Genomic DNA, 18,704 nt, shown 5'->3' with positions numbered 1-18,704 from the left:
GTTCTGTTATTGTTGCTTGAAAAGCGTTCCCTGAGCGGCTGTGCCGCTTCACGGTACAGAGGGGGGCTCCCGGGGGATGGAGATGCGCCCCCTGCCCTCCCCCGCAGCCACTTCCCTTCCTGCCCCGGCCGGGGGAAGAGGGCCGCGGTGCAGCCGAGCGCCCTCAGAGTTCAGCCTGGGCCTTGTGCTTGTCCCTCAGCCTCCCCCTGGCCACGGGTGGGTCTTGGGGGAAGCTCTCGGGAGCGTTTTGCTGCATTCGCACTTTTGGCCGCCCGGTGTGACCTGCTCAGGTAGAAATCTTTGTGAGGCCATCGGGTAGTCAAGCCCGAGCTTTGTGTTTTGGGTTTTTAAATAACATTTGAAGTCGTGCCAGTAAGAAGAAGCATTCTCAGCATTTATGAAAAAAAAAACCAAACCCAAACAAAAGAATTTTCTGTAGCTCTCGAAACCCAAACCTGCAATGGCACGTGAATCCTGACCAGATAATACCTGTCACTGAAATAAAGGGGATATCAACAACCTAGCTGAGCTGTTGCTGTTCAACTTTGCCGTGTCTGCCAATCAAAGGTGGTATTAATTGGATGTCTGCTTACGACCTGCTTGCTTGACTGAGGCGCCGAGTTTTGAATCTACCAAACACATTCAGCCTCTTGAAACTTGGTCTCGGGACCTTACATTAAGAGCTCTGGAAAAGTTTGTTGTATGTCCTTGAGAAATGACAGGGTGAGGCTGCTTCATCAACCCCCCTCCCCGTTCTAGTGTCCTGCGTTGGCAGAAGTTCATTACGAGTGTCTGTCAAATGGGAGAAGCAGTTTTCCCAGGCCCCTGCGTTCTGTCCCTTGCACTTTGCTCTAAAGCTGTTTTCCAAGAAGGGTTTAAGCAGTGTTGTTACAGGAGAGGGGTGTGTGTGTTACTCAGGGTGTTTCTGGACAGTGTCTGAATCTTGCTCCTGTAACAACAGATTAAAACGGGAGTTTTCTTATCTGCCGTATCGAACACAGTGAGCATCTCTGCTAGTCTTCTCCCCACGTGCCGTGGTGCTAAGATTTGCTGATCTATAGAAAACAATTTATTGTGATGAGGTAGGTTTGTTGGATGTATTGGGGTATCGAACAGAAGAGTTAGCAGCTACTGTACGTGTCTGGGAAGAGGCCAGGCTTAAATTTCACCAATAAAACAAAGGCGCAACTAAAACCGTTCTGTGAACAATGGTAGGTTTTGTTAGGCTGGTTCTTCCCCTTTCTCTCTCCTTTTCTAAGTAGGGCAGAAGCATGTGTCGCTGACTGCTTTCTTTCTTTCCAGGTACTTGTGAACACTGCCTGCTGTTTTCTGATGTTGGTTGCTAAGCTAATCCAGTGTATGGTGTTTGGTCCTCTTCGTGTCAGTGAGAGGCAGGTAGGACAGCCATTTGTCGCCTTCGATATCTGTGGTGTTTCATCATTCCTTGGTGTACGACCGGTGTGGTTTTCTGTATGGAATTGCTTGAAAGTAAAGTACGCAAGAAAAGTAAATTTTAAAGCAACTGCAGTCTTACCATTATACTCCTGTCCAATAAAACTATGTAGAAAACAACCTGCCAAGAAACCCTTCGTGGTTAGCTAGGATACCCACAGCCACGAGCTCCCAGTTTATTTCTGAAGGGAACTTCGCTTTTTCATTGTTGTTATTGTATAAGCCTGTGGTCAACTTGAAAATCCTGCTTCCTTTATGAACCTCGGCAGGTTCCTTACAAGCGCTTCCTGTTTCAGAACACGTATAAACTGTTCTTCTCTCTTCAGTTGGCGTTTGGCAGCATTTCGCTGTTGCCTTTTGTAGTTAGTTACCAGCACTGGCAGTTTGAATTCCCTCTTCTACCTTGTTTGGTGCCTTTACTGCTGGAGACACACTTTCCGTCCTCAGATGCGGAGCGGGTGGTTTATCTACCCTCGGGTTTAAGAGAGAGTAGGCAGACACATGCCCAGAGAAAGGAGGGAAGCAGAGCTGAAAATTAGCCCCGACAAGCTGGCTGGCTATCTGCTGCTTGAGACCATCATATTGTTTCTTTCATGTTGCATGTGTGTGGGAATAATTTTCTTTGCATTGCTCACGCACCTCATTCTCCATGTAGGCATCGTGCTTTCTCGGAACAGACTTTGTCACCTTTTCTTAATCATCTGTACTTTTCAGCAGGTTTTTGGAAGCAAGGTGCTATGCTGTTTGGGCATCTTGTGTCCCTAACTGTTGCAGTTCCTCTAGCAAAGAGGAGTTGGTGTTTGGGGCCCAGTAGCTGCATTGCTGGGGCGTGGAGAATCAAACTGAGAACAAACTTGGTTTGTCCTAAGCACTGTTTTAGAACTATGGCAGGAAACTAGGTTCTGCACCGTGTCACACAGATGCTGTGGTGGTACAAAAGACTAGATGATACTGAGGGCTGCTAATATTTTTGACGTTTTTAATTCAAGAAGGGCAACACACTATTCAAGGTGTGTACGCAGCAGGCTTTGCTAACGTGTTGTTGCGTTTCTACTTCCATCTCCTTATTTTAATTTCTTTTTCCCTCCTTTTTTCTCCAGCATGTGGATTGTTGGTGCTTTTGCTCAGTAACCAAATGTCTTCCTTTACAGCATCTCAAGGATAAATTCTGGAATTTCATTTTCTACAAGTTCATCTTCATCTTTGGTGTGCTGAATGTTCAGACAGTGGAGGAAGTGGTGATGTGGTGCCTCTGGTTTTCTGGACTTGTGTTTCTTCATCTTATGGTTCAGCTCTGCAAGGATCGCTTTGAATATGTAAGTTTTGATTAAGGGCTTTTGGGACATGCAAATTGTGTTTCTGGTTCGGGCACTGGCTCATGACAGGTTGCAGACGCATCGTTTAGACCTTTTCGCCGCCCTGTGGTGTTGGGCACGTGCGCCTCCCGGTAGCTCTGAATACTTGCTTTACAGGGCAGTGTCAATCTTACTCCTTCTGTTTTCCCAGGAGACAAATGGAGCTGAAGATACTTATTTTCTTTGATAAATTGCTCCTTATATGTGCCCTGTAATTACTATCAGATAACTCCGTGAGATGTCTTTATAGCTCTCCTTAGTGAAGAAATCTTGACAACAGAACATCCCTCAGATTGGTGCCCTTTAGGATTGATCCATGAAGCCTGTTTCTGCGAATTCTTTTCTCAGGTTTCAGGCTCAGTTACACTACCAAAGGTTGACTGCCAGTGTCTTTACATTGCACAGTGCAATTTTCTCCATAAGCGTCGTGGTTTAACTGCAGCTGGCAGCTGAGCACTGCACAGCCACTCGCTGACTCCCCCCTGGGTGGAATGGGAGAGAGAATGGGAAGGGTAAAAGTGAGAAAACTCGTGGGTTGAGGTAAAGACGATTTAATAGGCAAAGCAAAAGCTACATGCACAAGCAAAGCAACACAAAGAATTCATTCCCCACTTCCCATGGGCAGGCTGGTGTTCAGCTATCCCCAGGAAAGCAGGGCTCCTTTACATGTAATCGTTACTTGGGAAGACAAACACTGCTATTCCCAACATCCCCCCTTTCCTCCTTCCCCCAGCTGTATCTACTGAGCATGATGCCATGTGGTCTGGAATATCCCTTTGGTCAGTTTGGGCCAGCTGTCCCGGCTCTGTCCCCTCCCAGCTTCTTGTGCACCCCCAGCCTCCTCGTGGGTGGGGTGAGGAGCAGGAAAGGCCTTGACTCTGTGTAAGTACTGCTCAGCAATAACAAAAACAACCCTGTGTTACCAACACTGTTTTCAGCACAGATCCAAACCGCAGCCCTGTACCAGCTACTGTGTCCCAGCTGCTGTGAAGAAAATTACCTCTACCCCAGCCATAGCCAGCACATTCTCCACCCCTTATTCCATACCATTTACATCGTGCTCAGGTCCCACACTATGCAATACGCCACCCCTTCCCATCCCTTAATGTAATACACAGCTATCATTCCCTTGTCTCTGGACCACCCCTGTGAAATTCCCACAAAACGTGCATGGAGTTCATTCCGCCCAGGCCTCTGGGCTCCTTCTGTCATGGGCGTCACTCGGGACAGAGGTGGGGTGTGTAGCCTGGAGTTACGGGGCATCAAAGCCAGCTCAGACTGGGTCACTGCTGTGCTTGCACTACTTCTTCGCAGGCTGCTTCTCCATTGGTTCAGGACGTTCCTGCTATGGTAATTCCCATAACATGTAATTGAAATCCCAAGTTAAATCAATTTAAAGGTATTTCCATGACAATCTCCACCCCGGTCACTTTGGACCCAGCCATCTGGTTTAATGTTGCAATGAGCTCCTCCTCTTGCCCCTGCTCCAGTGTGGCCTTACTCACAGCCACAGTCCCTTCAGGAGTGACCCTGCTCCAACATGGCCTTACCTGTGGCTGCAGTCCCTCCAGGGCTGTACCTGCTCTGTCGTGGGCTTATCCATGGCCACGTGCTTTGAGTTGCTCCAACATGACCTTGTGCAAAGCCGCTGATGCTTCAAGGTGTATGTGCTGCAGCGTGAACCTATCCACAGCCACAGATGCTTCAACGTGTACCTTCTCCAGGGTGGATTTACCCTTGGGCCACAGTCCCTTCAGAGGGGTACCTGCTGCAGCAGACACAGCCATGGCCACAGATGCTTTGAGATGTACCTGCTCTGGTGTGGACTTACCCACGGCCACAGACACTTCGGGCCGTCCCGTTCCCGTGTGGCCTCATCCACAGGTCACAGTCCCTTCGACTCAGGCTCACGCCGGAGTGCCAGCCTGCCCCGTGCAGCAGCAATGCTCTGGCCACCTGCCAGCCCAGGCACACGGCCATTCCTGTTATCACAATGTTCCCAGGCACAGCGGAGTTCACACGGCCATTCCTGTTATCACAATATTCCCAGGCACAGCGGAGTCGGGTGATAAGCAGCGCAGCGCTACAGCAAGCAGTGAAAGCAAAAAGCAGCCACTAATGAGCACTAGACTCTAATAGTAAGGCAGGCAAGCACGGGAGCCTGACGATTAATAGCTAAGCAGCAATAACAGCTATAAATTGGATCTAGCACATTCCAATCAAATCTGTCATTGTCTCGAACCCTTTGAGCCCCACACTGAGTGCTAAAAAAGGACTGTTGGGGTTTAACTGCAGCCGGCAAATGAGCACTGCACACTCTTCCCCGGTGCGATGGGAAGAGAATTGGAAGAGTAAAAGTGGGTTGAAATATAGATGGTTCAGTAGGTAAAGCAAAACCCACACGCACAAGCAAAGCAAAACAAGGAATTTGTTCAATGCTTCCCATCGTCAGGCAGGTGTTTGGCCGTCTCCAGCAAAGCAGGGCTCCGTCACCTGTAACGGCTATAGGGCCAGCAAAGCAGGGCGCCGTCAAGTGTAATGGCTACTGGGGAAGACAAACGCCATCACTCTGAACATCCCGCCCTTCCTCCTTCTCCCCTCAGCTTTACATGCTCAGCATGACATCATACAGTATAAGCTACATCCCAGCTTAGTACCAAGATATATTCAATAGAGATGCAGAAATTGAAGACTAGACAGGGAAGAAGGAACTGGAATTTGAATTTGAACTTCATTTTGGTAGTTCTGCACTGCAGTTTTTTAATTACTGTTCAGTAAGGCTTGAAGCTAGATTGGTTGGGGCTGGGAAAATTGAGACGGAAGTGAACATCTGGTATTTTTAGTGTTGTTCAGAAAGATGTGAAAGAACAAAGCTCATGTGGGAAGAAATCCTTCCTGTATTCCTTCTGCATTCAAAGCATGTATCGTAATCCTTTACTTGAACACGTGGTACTTGTGTGATCTGCCTGGCGAATGCAGGGGGATGTGGAACTGAACCAGATACAAACGAGGAAGAAAGAACCAATTAAAAAACAAAACATGGGAGTCAACTTCATCAATCAGACCAGAGTGAAGCTTTGAGCAACTCCTCCTTCTCATGTCCTCTTCTTCCCCTTCTTGCCCTGACAGCAAGGGGATGGGCTACCTAAATACTTTGCCTCTTGGGTCGTTTTTGGTTTAGACAGCCTAGTCTAGCCTTAGGTTAGTTAGAAAATGAATACGCTGTCTGTGCTGTTGAATGTGTTTGGTAGACTGTCCAGCAGGCTCTAGCTGCAAGTATTTTGGGGAGATGTCTCTTTCTTCCAGAAGAAAAAGACACTGGAAGGACTAGAGGCTGGAAGATGATGCTGGACAAGTTCAGATCAGCTGCAAGGTGAAAAATGGGCAGGACCATTATTCTCGTTGCTCAAAGACTATGTTAAGGTTGTGTCTTTCTAAAACGCGTGTTCCTTCTACGCAGATGCAGTGGATTTGATGCAGAAGCTACCGTGTGAGAAAGCGTCTGTCATTTTCTTGCCCGGGTGGTCTAAACATGAGAGCAGATAGTGGTGATGACCCCTTCTGGCTTTAAAAGCCTGGTGAATGTAAATGACAGCAAGATGAACCAGACTTCGGGATGGTGTGTGGCTTTAGCGTTATTCTGTGTCATTGATTACTACATTGCGTGGTTGAGGTTGTGAAATGGGTTTTATTCTAGAAAGCAAAAGGTTTTCCTGAACGAGGACTTGTTTGGTGAGTTGACTGTGGAAGGCGGGGTGGATGAAGTGCTCCTTGAAACCTGCTGTGTATTTATGTATTTGTGTTGCAGCTTTCCTTTTCTCCTACCACACCCATGAGCAGCCACATCAGAGTCCTGACCCTGCTCGTCGCCATGCTCCTGTCCTGCTGTGGATTAGCAGTTGTCTGTGGTGTCATTGGCTACACCCATGGCATGCACACCTTGGCTTTCATGGCAGCAGAGGTGAGACATCCTTCATACGTGTCGTGGTTTCTGCTTTGCTTTTCACCCCTGGCTTGGGGGTATCTTGGCAGGCGGCGGGTGTTCTTCTAGTTTCCCACATGGAAGAAACGCCGAAGATGCAAACAAGCCCTCCCCTGTGTTCGAGTAGTTGCCAGATCTGCATGCTTTCTCTTTTTAGAGTTTAAAACTGAAAAATATCTTTGTCTGAAGAGAACGAGAGGATAAATCTGTGAGATGATGGTGAAATCAAATGACAGCCTATGAAAAAAGAATGGTTCTGCTTTGTGAGCCTTGCAAGAAGGGTTAGTCAAAATGGCTGCTAAGGGAGAGAGTATATGAAAATGTAACGTGCACCTCATCCTGTTTCTTTGAGGTCGTATTTCCTATTGCATTCCTCCCAAAAAGGAGTGAGACTCACATCCTTTCCTTCAGGCATACTCGTGGGACTGGCTGATGTCTGTGCAGAGATGAGCACCTCACGCTTGTGCGCTCCCGAACCCTCTGCAGTGTGGAGTAAACATCAGCGGGTTTGTGGAGTGAACATCCGTGTGTTTTTGATGTTACGGTGGGTGGTTGTGCTCTGCGTGAGGAAGTGGTAATCAGAGGGGAGGTAACCAGGATAATTAACAGGAAGTCATGTTAGCACATCCTTAGTTCAGTTAGCAAGTAGCATGTGCACCACCTTTTGCTTCTCCTGTCTTGAATTTGGAGTTAGTGAGGAGGACAAAAACCAGTCAGCTGATAGTAGGAGAATATGATGCTGGTCACCTCACAGTTGAGTCATTTGTTGTGGATGCCCCATCCACCCATTGTTGTGGATGCCCCATCCCTGGAAGTGTCCAAGGCCAGGCTGGATGAGGCTTGGAGCAACCTGGTCTAGTGCAAGGTGTCCCTGCCCATGACAGGGGGGTTGGAACTGGATGGGCTTTAAGGTCCCTTCCAACCCAAACCATTCTATGATTCTATGATTTAATATGTCACGTCACTTCTCCCTAAATATGAGAATATGCGAGGCCAGGTTTGTAATTGCAGCAGAAGGGTAAGGAAGATTTGTCAGTGGCTAATAAGTGGGGTCTCTGTGGTGTTGTCTCCCATCTTGGCTCAGCAGAAGGATCTGTCAGCTGTGTACCAGTGTGGGGTAGGTTTGCCAGGGAGTGTTAGTGCCGGTGTTGCCTCGTTAGCGCTGCGCCATATTGTTTTGGGTTGTGGGATGAGGCCCAGCTGTTGATTTCACTGGGAGTTCTGTCTGCTTACTAACACAGGCTGGCTCAGTCAGCATAAGCCCGTGGTCCTCAGCCAGGCTGTGGGTCCGTGCAGCTGCTCTGCTGCTGGTGGACGGCAGAGGAGGTGTGTGGGGAACGCAGAGGAAAGGGGCTCCTACCCTTGCTTGCAGCACCTGACGCTTGAGGACGTTGCTGAGCTGAGGGTTGCACAACCTTGTTGGGTTTGAGAGCCTCAGATGGACTGTGGAGAGTTGTCTGATTGTTTATTGAACTCATTTATACTTTGGCCCCCACAACAAATTCCACATTTACCTCCAAAGGCAACAAATTCCACATTTAACTTGGCTTTGCATGCACAAAAGAGCTCTTGGAGTTGTTAGGAATCTTCTGTCTGATAAGGTCCCTGGATATCATCTAATATGTTTGTGGTGAAAAGGTACCAAGAATCACTCCCTGTTTACTCTTCTTCATACCGGCTGTGTTTATAGACCTTTTTCCCATTCCCTTTCTGACTTTTCTTCCAAGCAAAAGAATTCTGGTGTGTTTAATCTTTCCTCACGTGAGTTTGTCTGATACCTCACCCTTGCCCAAACCGTTTCAATCCGCCCTACCTGGGTCGGGTGCCGGTGGGTAGTTTCCTTGACTCTGACACCTCGCACTCCTGTAAGTGGAATACCAGCCTTCGGGTTTCTTTCTGTGCAGGCACTAGCAGTGACACCTCGTGGCAGTCCTCAAGCTCTCAGCAAAAAGCATTCGGATCTTGCAGACTGAAATGTTTTCCTGGTGTGCCTTGTGTGATGCTGTTGAGAGGAACCCTGCCAAGCGTATTCCATTAGTGTGTATTTAATTACATTAAGTTACATTAAGCTATTCGTCTCTCTCCTGACTCTGCAAACATTGATTTAGCTTGATGCCTCGGGGTTTTCAGTAAAGCAATATAGATGTTTTTCTCGGGTTTTAGTTAAGCTTCCCCTTGTTCTGTGCTGCTTGTCAGCGTTTTCTTTCCTGCAAAGGATGGATGGGAAATGTGCAAATGGCCAGAGAAGGTTGAAGCAAGGACAGTCTTTATTTTTGAATAAGTATTAAGTTTTTTGCCTTAATATATGGTGTTTGAGAATATGGCATAGCAAGTGATGTCCAGTCTGTCTATCTTTGCACCTTTTTATTGTAAGAGAGAATTACTCCGTTGCCATAGCAGCTGCCCTCTGATCCTGTTTCACACAGCTCAGATAAGGCCGTCTAATGCCGGTGATACTCAGATCTCAGAGTTGTACCTTACAGGTAACGTACATTTTCCCATATAGCGTCTTGTGCCACATCCATCATCTTAGGGTTTGGGGCCTTCTGGTCGCGTGCCAACCTACGTGCCTAGTAGCTGCCAGAATCACAGAGTCCCCGGGGGATAACCGTCTCTGTGGAGCAGAGCAAGAGCTCTGGAGGTGTTGGCTTTCAAATTGTCCCGCTGTACAGTCAGAACCTCAGATGATGGAGTTGTGTAACTTGTGATGCAATATTGTACTTTCTGCAAAGTATTTCTCATGTCAGGACGTTGAAATGTGTTTCTGAAAACAGTGGAGGAACTGGAGGCTGGTGCCTTGGCCACGTCTGTGCTGCTCATTGGTTCAATTTTCACGCTGTTGCTGCCTCAGCATTCCCCAGTATAAATAATGGCCTGGCATCAAAATGGTGAATGGAAGGGAAGCCATGAAATTCCACAGATTCCGAGTGGTGACTTATATTTTAACTTCTTAAGCATTACAAAGACTAGGCTCTTCAGATTTCCACCTGATGGATGTCTTCCTTCTCGGAGACTTTTATGTCACGCATACTGTTGTTGACACAAATCTGTGCTCAGTGGCATATCCGTGCAGCAGCTTGGGTAATCCTTGTTTCACCACTCGCATGCTTAGGGTTTGGCTGTGTTTGCTGTTCCTCTGTGGTCTGCTCAAAGTTTCTCCGTAGCCAAAAACCTGGTGTGAAGAAGGTGGAGTCTTTCTGGTACCCACAGGCAGGTGACTTGCTGTTACCTTCTTGATTCTTTTCTTTTTGGTGTTCTGGGAATGATGTGTGCATCTGATCCTGAAGCCCTTGTTTGGATAAAAGATTGCACCGGTCTTTAAATAGTCACAGGAACGCTTACTTTAAAGCCAACTAGTAAACAGTTGGCAGGTATGTTGGATATTACTGAGGGTTAAATACGCACAGAAGCATTTTAAGAATGCTTTTTACAGATGGAAAAAATTATTCAGACCAACTGTTTCATTGCTATGTTGGGAAGTTAGTGGTTCGGATAGTTCTTCTGAAGGCATGCCGCCAGAGCAGTTTAGCAGGAAGGGCTTCAGCTGCTCATCGTAAATCCCCGCATCCTGGTGTGGGTTGGCCCTGGCTGACTGCAGGGTAGTGTGGGCAGTCTCTCACGGGGGCTTGTCCTGGCCCTGGGTGGGTACGGTGAAGGGTCAGGGTGCTGTGGGCCTGACAGATTAGGGAGGTGATGGGGCCGTGTGCTCTAGATAAGAGCCTGGGGAAACGTGGTTCTGGCAACAGTTCGTTCTGGTGACTCCTGTTCATACTGCTGCTTTATGTATGCTTTCTGATGGACTCAGTTTTTTCTCTGTACTTAGCCTGGAGAGGTAAGTATGATTGAAGAGAGAGGTTACTTTTGCAGTGTTCACACGTCAGCAAAGGAGGGGAATTATTTGAAAGGGCGTCCGTGGTTCTTCCTCAAATTCCTGCTACTATTTGGCTCTTCTTGAGCAGTGAGATGAGGAGAGGCAGTTAGTTGGTGGGATTGTGGTCTTGGCACTCACTGAGGGTTAACAGTTGAAAAAGATAACGTGTCCTATGTCGTGTTGCGGCAAAAAGTGAGACTCAACAGCACTGGTGCTAGTGGCTGCCCTAAGAGCATTGTGTGCACGAGAACAGTTTCTCCCATATTTTTTTATAAGCTTTGTGTTTGTCACAGCTCTGTTGTGCATTTACAGTGACTGGTGGTTCACAGGAACTTGTCGAGCTGCAGTAAATGCATTCTCATGTTTTAGCCCTTTAGCTCCTGCCTCTGGACTGCTGCCCCTGACAGAATGTTGTTAACCTGTCTTTTTTACCTCCCTCTTCCAGTCTCTGCTTGTGACAGTCAGAACTGCTCATGTGATTTTACGGTGAGTAGCTTGTGTTCGGCGGGACGGCAGTTGAAGAAGGTAGTGCACGCAGCGTGTTGATTTACGCGGTGTACGTAATCAGCTTGCTGAGCTGCAGATGGCTGTTTGGAGAAGGGCAAAGGTGGTTAACTTCAACCTGTACTGTTTTTAAGCGTGAATTCTGCAATGCGTGGATACCTTCAGTGGGTGCAAATAGCTTGAGGATGGATTAAAATGGATCGGTGCTGCTGTATGAGTGTCGATATGTGCTACTTAATGTCATCCTGCTGGGTTTCTTTTAAGATCTTAATCTCTAGAAATTTTGCTTTGAACAAGTAGCGTGTGTGTATCTGTAATGCACGTGACTGTGCATATGTGGGACGTGACCTGTAGCACAGAACCTCTTTGTCCAGGTCACTACTGACATTTTAGGTCTGTCACCAAGCTGGGATGCCGCACCTGAGAAACACCTCGCGGGCTGAAAAATGTGGATCTGTGGTTACTGTAATCCCAGGATTGGCTTTCGGTGCACGCAAGAGTTTTTAGCAAGTGCTGCATCATCTCCATCAGCTGTTGGCATCCCAGTGTGGGCTAAGCACTGATTGCTTTTTTGCCTTTTTAAAACGTTGCTGTTTGAAACCAGTAACGTTAAAACAAGTCCCCCAGGAAAGCACAAAGCGTGGGTGCTGGGCTTAGGGAGGGCAAAGAATCCATATGGAGAAGGTGTTTGAAAAAAGGAGAAAATCGTTTGAATGCCAGAAATACTGTTTAATAAAAAAGATAGAATAACATGAATTTCCCTGCTCTTGCAGATACGTAATTCATCTCTGGGATCTCAACCATGAAGGAACGTGGGAGGGCAAAGGCACTTACGTCTACTACACGGATTTTGTCATGGAGCTAATGTTGCTTTCACTGGACTTGATGCATCACATTCATATGCTGGTATGAAATACATAGAATCACAGACTCACAGAGTGGTTTGGGTTGGAAGGGACCTTCAAGACCATCCAGTTCCAACCCCCCTGCCATGGGCAGGGACACCTTCCACTAGACCAGGTTGCTCCAAGCCTCATCCAGCCTGGCCTTGAGCACTTCAAGGGATGGGGCATCCACAGCTTCTCTGGGCAACCTGTTCCAGTGCCTCCCCACCCTCTCCGGGAAGAATTTCTTCCTGATATCCAATCTAAACCTCCCCACTTTCAATTTAAACCCATTACCCCTTGTCCTGTCACTACAGGCACTTGTAAGTCCTCATGTTAATCAAGTAGACTGACCTTAAAATAACAGCTGCTGGGTATATGTATTTCAGATATTTTCTTGCTTTGCTTATTTTATGAACCAAGTATTACAGAGATGTCCCTTAAATAAAGAGGAAAATGTTGTATGTGGGATTCTGGCATTCTTTCCTCCTGTGTAATTGGAGTCCTCACTAATAACTTGGTTATGGAGTATTAACTACTGTGTAATTATGTGTTTAATAGGTGTTTAATTAGCTTTGTTATTGAGCAATACCAGACTGAATTCTTTTCATTGGTAGCAGGGGACACTAAGCTGAACAGGACTGAACACAGTTTATCCTGGTTATAAATGCTGTGCTGCTTCAGTTGTGTCTGAGGACGTAACGAGCAGCAATACCTCTGAACATATGTGCTGAGTCTGAACGGTTCCAGCAGAAGCAAAATTCTTCGTCGCTGGTTCCTTGATTTAAGACCTGATGCAGTTTCTTGTGGCTGCCTCTTGGTTCCCATGGTGTTTGTTTCTAATCGCCATTCCCTCTTTTTCCAAAGCTGTTTGGCAACATCTGGTTGTCCATGGCGAGCCTGGTGATCTTTATGCAGCTGCGCTACCTGTTTCACGAGGTTCAGCGAAGAATTCGGCGGCACAAGAACTACCTGCGTGTGGTTGGAAACATGGAAGCGAGGTGAGCCTCTTAGTTGCCCTGGGATCTGGATGTGGATCTTGCAAAGAGGATCTTGAAGAAGTTGGTATTCTTCTACGTTCCTTTGATACACAGTGGCATGGTGTAGGTTGGAGAGGTGCAGTCTTGCAAATCCAGCGAAGTCTTGACCCTTGTAGAGTATGCTTTGGCCCATTTTATTTATTACTGGGGACACCAGTCATAAAGAAAACAATAAATAAAACAAAACCTTTCTGGTTTTAACAGATAGGTAGGTATGACTTTTATAACAGCAGTATTACTGCTGGCATATTATTGGCAAGAAGTGAACTCCCCTGTCCAGTATTTCTTCTCCTGTATTCTTTTGTGTACTACCCTGGTGGGGTGACAAGCTCTGTGGAGCTCTGCTTATTTCAGTTGTTAAATATTGGCTTTGGCTGTGATAGAAATAAATTATTTTAATGTCACTAGGCCGTACTATTCAGTTACTGCCTGAAATGAAGTAAAAGTATTAATTAAAACCTGCTCAGCTTGAAGTATGTATTTGTAAAACCTGAAGCCAACTCTAAACAGACTTAGTACTCGTAGTAGAGCTGAGAAGGCCTTGGAATTACTTTTGTCCATCTCCTGTACTGAAGCAATATGGAGAAACTGGGAGGCTTGCTGAAACATAGGATTGTGCCAGATACTACTGCATCTCTGACCCAATGTTTTTGTAACTCAGCTGTGTCCTTAATTCTGAGAGCAGCAGGGAGTTTTTCAGTACATGGCTGTACCATTTTCATTGCAGACTTTATTGGGTTTGACTAGCTCTGCTGTTGTCGTCCAGGTGGAGAAAACTGGCTTCTCTAGAAATTCCCAAGGTTTTTGTTGGGAAAAGTCATTTAATGGATCTAGTAGGAGGTTAAGAACTGCATAACGAAGTTCCTAGACAAAGTTCCTTTTCAGGAAGATGCAGCTGCTAAACCCCTTTAAACTGCTCACAAAGCTGTTTGAGTTGCAGGTATCTCAGACTTGTCTGAGCTATCTGATGTGTCTTCCTAGTTCTGTTCTGGAAGGATCACATTCTAGCTTCCGGCTGAAGCTAGCAGTGGCAGTGAGCTCCCTGTGTTTGTGTAGTTGTTTTTCAGGTATATGCCACACCAGCAGTACTGTGAAATGTTGTTATACCGCTCCTCTCTGTACTGTCTGTGTTTGGGCACGGTGTCGTCGCTGCTTGCATGGTTCACTAGACTTGAAGAAAAGAAAAAAAAGTCAAAGAGAAATGGGGGTTGGCAAAATCCAAGGTCAAAATTAGACCATAAATGCTTATGATCCCAAGAAGACACTGTAATGGGTACAGCTATTAAAATTCATTTAGAAAAATGACATAAGCCGAATCCATACAGGTTATAATTTGAGGTTCTTAACCTAATGATCATACTTCTCAGAAGATACCAAGTCAAAGCTTTTTGAACCTAGGATGGATGCAGAGATGTGCAAAAACCCCCATGCCTGTAGGAAGGCACGGGAGGGATGGGGGTGGTGTCTTCCTTTGGAGCGTGAGTTCAAGTTAGGGAAAAAATAGCAAACCTCCTGACACACCTCTCCCAAGGAAAAGTGAACATGAAGGAGAACGTTTTCTCAGTGCGGGATTCTCTAGGCAGGAAGCCACACTGAGCTGCTGTAATCATTACATCTGCCTCTTCCTTTTTCTTCTCTATAGGTTTGCAGTTGCAACGCCAGAGGAGCTCGCAGTCAATAATGATGACTGTGCCATTTGCTGGGACTCCATGCAGTCCGCACGGAAACTCCCGTGCGGCCACCTCTTCCACAAGTACGTTTCTGGGGCTGGAGAGGGAGCACCTGACTATGGAGAGGAAGGGATATATGGGCATGTCTGAAAGTTACAGCAGGATGGGCAGAGGTTTGATTACTGCCTGGGTCATCTTGGTCTGCCTGTAATAATTGAGCACAAGTCATGTTCACTTTAGTAATTTCTAGGTTTGAGTTGTTTTGCCTGTTACGTTCTTCTTTCTCCCCAAACGAAGAGCATGCATCCTGCCAACTAACGGGTAGATAGCGTTGGGTTATGGTATCTCAGCTGCGAGTCTGTACCCTGCCCTGCTCTGTGAGGGCTTGGCAAAGCACACTCTTTTCCCCCTCCCTTTACCCTATGGATCACCTCTTCCGTGAGGGCATGTTGGTTTTCAGGTGAGGAAATAAAATTGGAGTCAGATCCTTGAGTACCTTTCAGGTATCAGCTTTAAAGAGAAGATGGGGAGTATTTTTGTACTGTTCACCCTTGCATGGTGGTGAGCCCCCCCGGGCAGGTCTGATTGTGTGATTTCAGTGGGGGGATGAGTCCATTGGGGCTGTGGGAGAGGTTAACCCAATGAGCTGATGAGGTCCCTCAGCAGCTGGTAGTTGGAACTGGGAGGCTCTTGGCCAAAGGATCTCTCTCTACTCTTCCTTAGACACGCAGGAGTGACTAGCAGCAGGTGCTTGTGGGGACAGTGTGCTGAGCTAGATACGCCTTTTCTTAGACCTTTTGTAGCAGTGCTTGTGCTTAAAAATGAAAGGAGATACGGGGATTGAATCTGGGGTTTCTGAACTGCCATGTGATTGCTCGCATGGTCAGTTAAATTGTCCCTGTGGTGTCACATGAGCAAGCTACTTTCTGCAAACAGCTTTTTCTGGTACCTGTGAAACTGGAGGTTAGACTCTGCGTGCTAATTTGTTGTCATTTGTGACGAACCTTGCCATAAATATTTAGCTGTGTTCCAACAAGTCTCTAATGAGATAATGTGCCTCTGTAGCAGAAACTCCTCTACCAATGCTACTGAATCGTATGAATATTTAACCACCTACTGAGCACTTGAGAAGCCCGGGGTCTTCTCTTCAGGAAGTTGTTTTCTCTGTACCTGAAAGGAGCCTTCAGTATTTTTTTGTGAAGCCAAGTTACACTTAACCTCCTTGGTGCATTTAGGGAGGGAGCATGTTAACAGTGGGTGACTTAGGCTTGCACATAAAGCCAGATGTAATTAATAACCCTGTTTACAACCTAAGAAAGGTTTCTCTCCTCATAAAAGCCTGGTGATTTTGCCAACATGCTAAACATTGTGTCCCTTCTCAGTTATGTGAGACTTTTTTCATAGCCATTAATTTGGAGTAGAAGAGGAGATGGCAGGCACGAGTCGTGTTGCTGAGGTCAGCTCTGTGCCTGAATATTAGGGAAGTTTAATGAGAGTGGGTGTCTGTTGAAACTTTCTCCTTTATCTTTTATTAAGCAGTCCATTTCAAAAGAGCTGTTGCTCTGAAATGTTGCCAACCTTGACCTGTTGTTAGTTGTCCTTCTACTGAGGTGCTGTGGGTGACAGCCCCTCAGCCCGTGGGTATATGCAGGGCTGGCTTGCTGCGAGGCTCGAGGGCTCAGGGCTGATGCAGGCTGAAAGGGGCTCTGCCCGTTCCGGCGTTGCAGTGGTTGTGCTGTTGAGGAGCAGCAGCATGGTGGTGGCTTGTGTCACCCCGGGTGTTTCACAAGTGGATGCCCCATCCCTGGATGTCTTCAAGGCCAGGCTGGATGAGGCTTTTTTTTTGATGGTGCCCCGCCCCATGGCAGGGGGGTTGGAACTGGATGGTCTTTAAGGTCCCTTCCAACCCAAACCGTTCTATGATTCTATGATTCTATAAGTGATCTTGTGAGCACAGCTGTAGCGGAGGTTTGAGTTTGCCGTGTGCGGGGTGGGTTTGCTGCAGCAGTGGGGGGTAAGTTGGAGAGCATTGGCAGTGCTAGTGTGCTGGCTGTGCTGATGAGCAGGGGGGTTGGAAGGTGGTAGGTTTGTGTTGTAGAGCTTCGGCTGTTCCTGGGCAACCCATCGCTGTAATTTCTGAACACTGCATATCCATCCTCGTAAATAGGATGGAAAACACTTGGGCAATGTGTCTGTACACTAGAGCTTCAGGAATTGTGCAGAGTGCTTGTATCCTTGACTTTGCTGTAATCCTCAGTCAGGGCTCTTTCCCATCCTCGTAAATAGGATGGAAAACTCTTGGGCAATGTGTCTGTACGCTAGAACTTCAGGAATTGTGCAAAGTGCTTATATCCGTGACTTTGCGCTAATCCTGCAATCAGGGCTTTTTACTTGCTCTGTCAGCCCACACCTGTGATCTGTCTCTTTAATCCATTTGCAAATACGCGATTTGGGAAACAGGTTCATTTGATTTTTTGTATTCCTCTACCTTTTTAAAGTGTTTTGAGAGCTTCTGCTGGGGAAAAAACCCACCCTGCAAGTGTGAAGTACGTGTTGTAGTATTGAGACGTGTTTGGTTCTGTGAAATTCAGTTCTTCCAGTCTGAAAATCAGGTTTAGCACACTAAGAAATACCACAGCTGGGTCATATCAGTCTGAATCAAAAAGTAGGCACAGCTCTGAGTGTTTAAACATGCATTTCCAGCACTTTCTGCAGGATGGCAAATGTTCAGCACTGAGTAAACATTGTAATGGCACAGCAGTGGTTCGTGTTCATAAATCTGTCTGGAGTTCTGAGGGGTGCTCATTTTGCTGGTGATTTGGGGATTGATAATTTTGAAAAGATACTGGAAAAACTTTGGCAGTGCCATTGCCACCTCACACTGGCAGAACCTCTATGAATATGTGTCAGTTTATTTTAAATATTTGTCCAGTTGGGGTTTTTTTGTCCCTTCTGAGTTGGGGATGGTGAGAGAGGAGAAACTTTGTTTCTCCTTCCAGGCAAAACTTGCTTGTTTTGAGCTAAAGGGACAACAAACTTGGAGAGTGTTTAAAGTTTGTGATAAATCAGCGTGTTTGTTTGTACACTTGAGTGTTTTCAGCTGAAAGAAATAAGAAACCTGTGCCAGAGCCACCGGAAGCTCATCAGGCCAACCTCACGAGTTGTCTCTGCGCGGTTCACGCGTACGCTACTGCTGCCTGATGTACTCGTGATGCTGGTGTCTTGGGAAAAACCCTGCAAGCTCACCAAAACTTGACTGTTTTCCTGTCAGCTCATGCCTGCGGTCCTGGCTGGAACAAGATACATCTTGCCCCACCTGCAGAATGTCCCTGAATATCACTGACAGCCATCACGCGAGAGAGGATCACCAGAGGGAAAATCTGGATGAGAACCTGGTCCCCGTGGCAGTCGCGGAGGGCAGACCCCGCTTGAACCAGCACAATCACTTCTTCCACTTTGACGGTGAGCTAAGCAGATTTGATGTTTGATGCCGTTGCCTGATAGATGAAGGAACAGCCTTCTGTAGGAGGGAATTCTGTCCGTGTTTCAGCTGATGTTTGAACCGTGCCTCTGCTTGGGTTTGTCAGATGCGTGTTTTTCTTACAGTCCTCTCGCAGGGGTCAGTGTCTCTGAGGTTGTCCGGAGCTACCGAGATTTCTTGAAAGTTTTGGTCCAAGTGCTCCCTTTTTTTTGGTTTGCTGTGGGTAGCAGCTGTAATACTGGCATTGTGTGCCATGTTGAGCAGCAGAGTGGGAAATGCACGTGGCTGGTTAATCAGTGGCCGTCAAAGAGGAAAAAACCCTCTCTGGGGCAGTCTGGGAGTTGATCTTTCCCCTCTCCCCTAGCTAACCTGAGGTTGTCAGAAGCCCGTTTGGTGCTCACGTTACAAGAAACGTGCAGTGCTTAGTGAGGTGCAGTGCTTAGTGAGGTGCAGGGGTCTGCAGAA

The 18,704-nt window shown here is 46.9% G+C and overlaps 1 protein-coding gene across 1 annotated transcript in view; it reads left to right on the top strand.

Moving 5' to 3' along the window:
* Positions 1-1,308: 1,308 nt before the first annotated feature.
* Positions 1,309-18,704, top strand: part of LOC104510977 (E3 ubiquitin-protein ligase AMFR-like) — a 28,902-nt gene continuing 11,506 nt past the window's right edge. The window contains 8 exon segments of the mRNA XM_010153406.1: positions 1,309-1,395; positions 2,604-2,768; positions 6,616-6,768; positions 11,106-11,146; positions 11,938-12,070; positions 12,916-13,049; positions 14,731-14,841; positions 18,030-18,220. Coding sequence (XP_010151708.1) covers positions 1,333-1,395; positions 2,604-2,768; positions 6,616-6,768; positions 11,106-11,146; positions 11,938-12,070; positions 12,916-13,049; positions 14,731-14,841; positions 18,030-18,220 — 991 coding nt within the window. The 5' untranslated portion in view covers positions 1,309-1,332.

This window comes from Eurypyga helias, unplaced genomic scaffold, assembly GCF_000690775.1.
Source record: "Eurypyga helias isolate BGI_N326 unplaced genomic scaffold, ASM69077v1 scaffold1826, whole genome shotgun sequence".
In the NCBI taxonomy this organism is placed as follows: domain Eukaryota; kingdom Metazoa; phylum Chordata; class Aves; order Eurypygiformes; family Eurypygidae; genus Eurypyga; species Eurypyga helias.
Note: the sequence above shows the minus strand (reverse complement) of the source record. Positions and strands in the feature narration are given on the sequence as shown.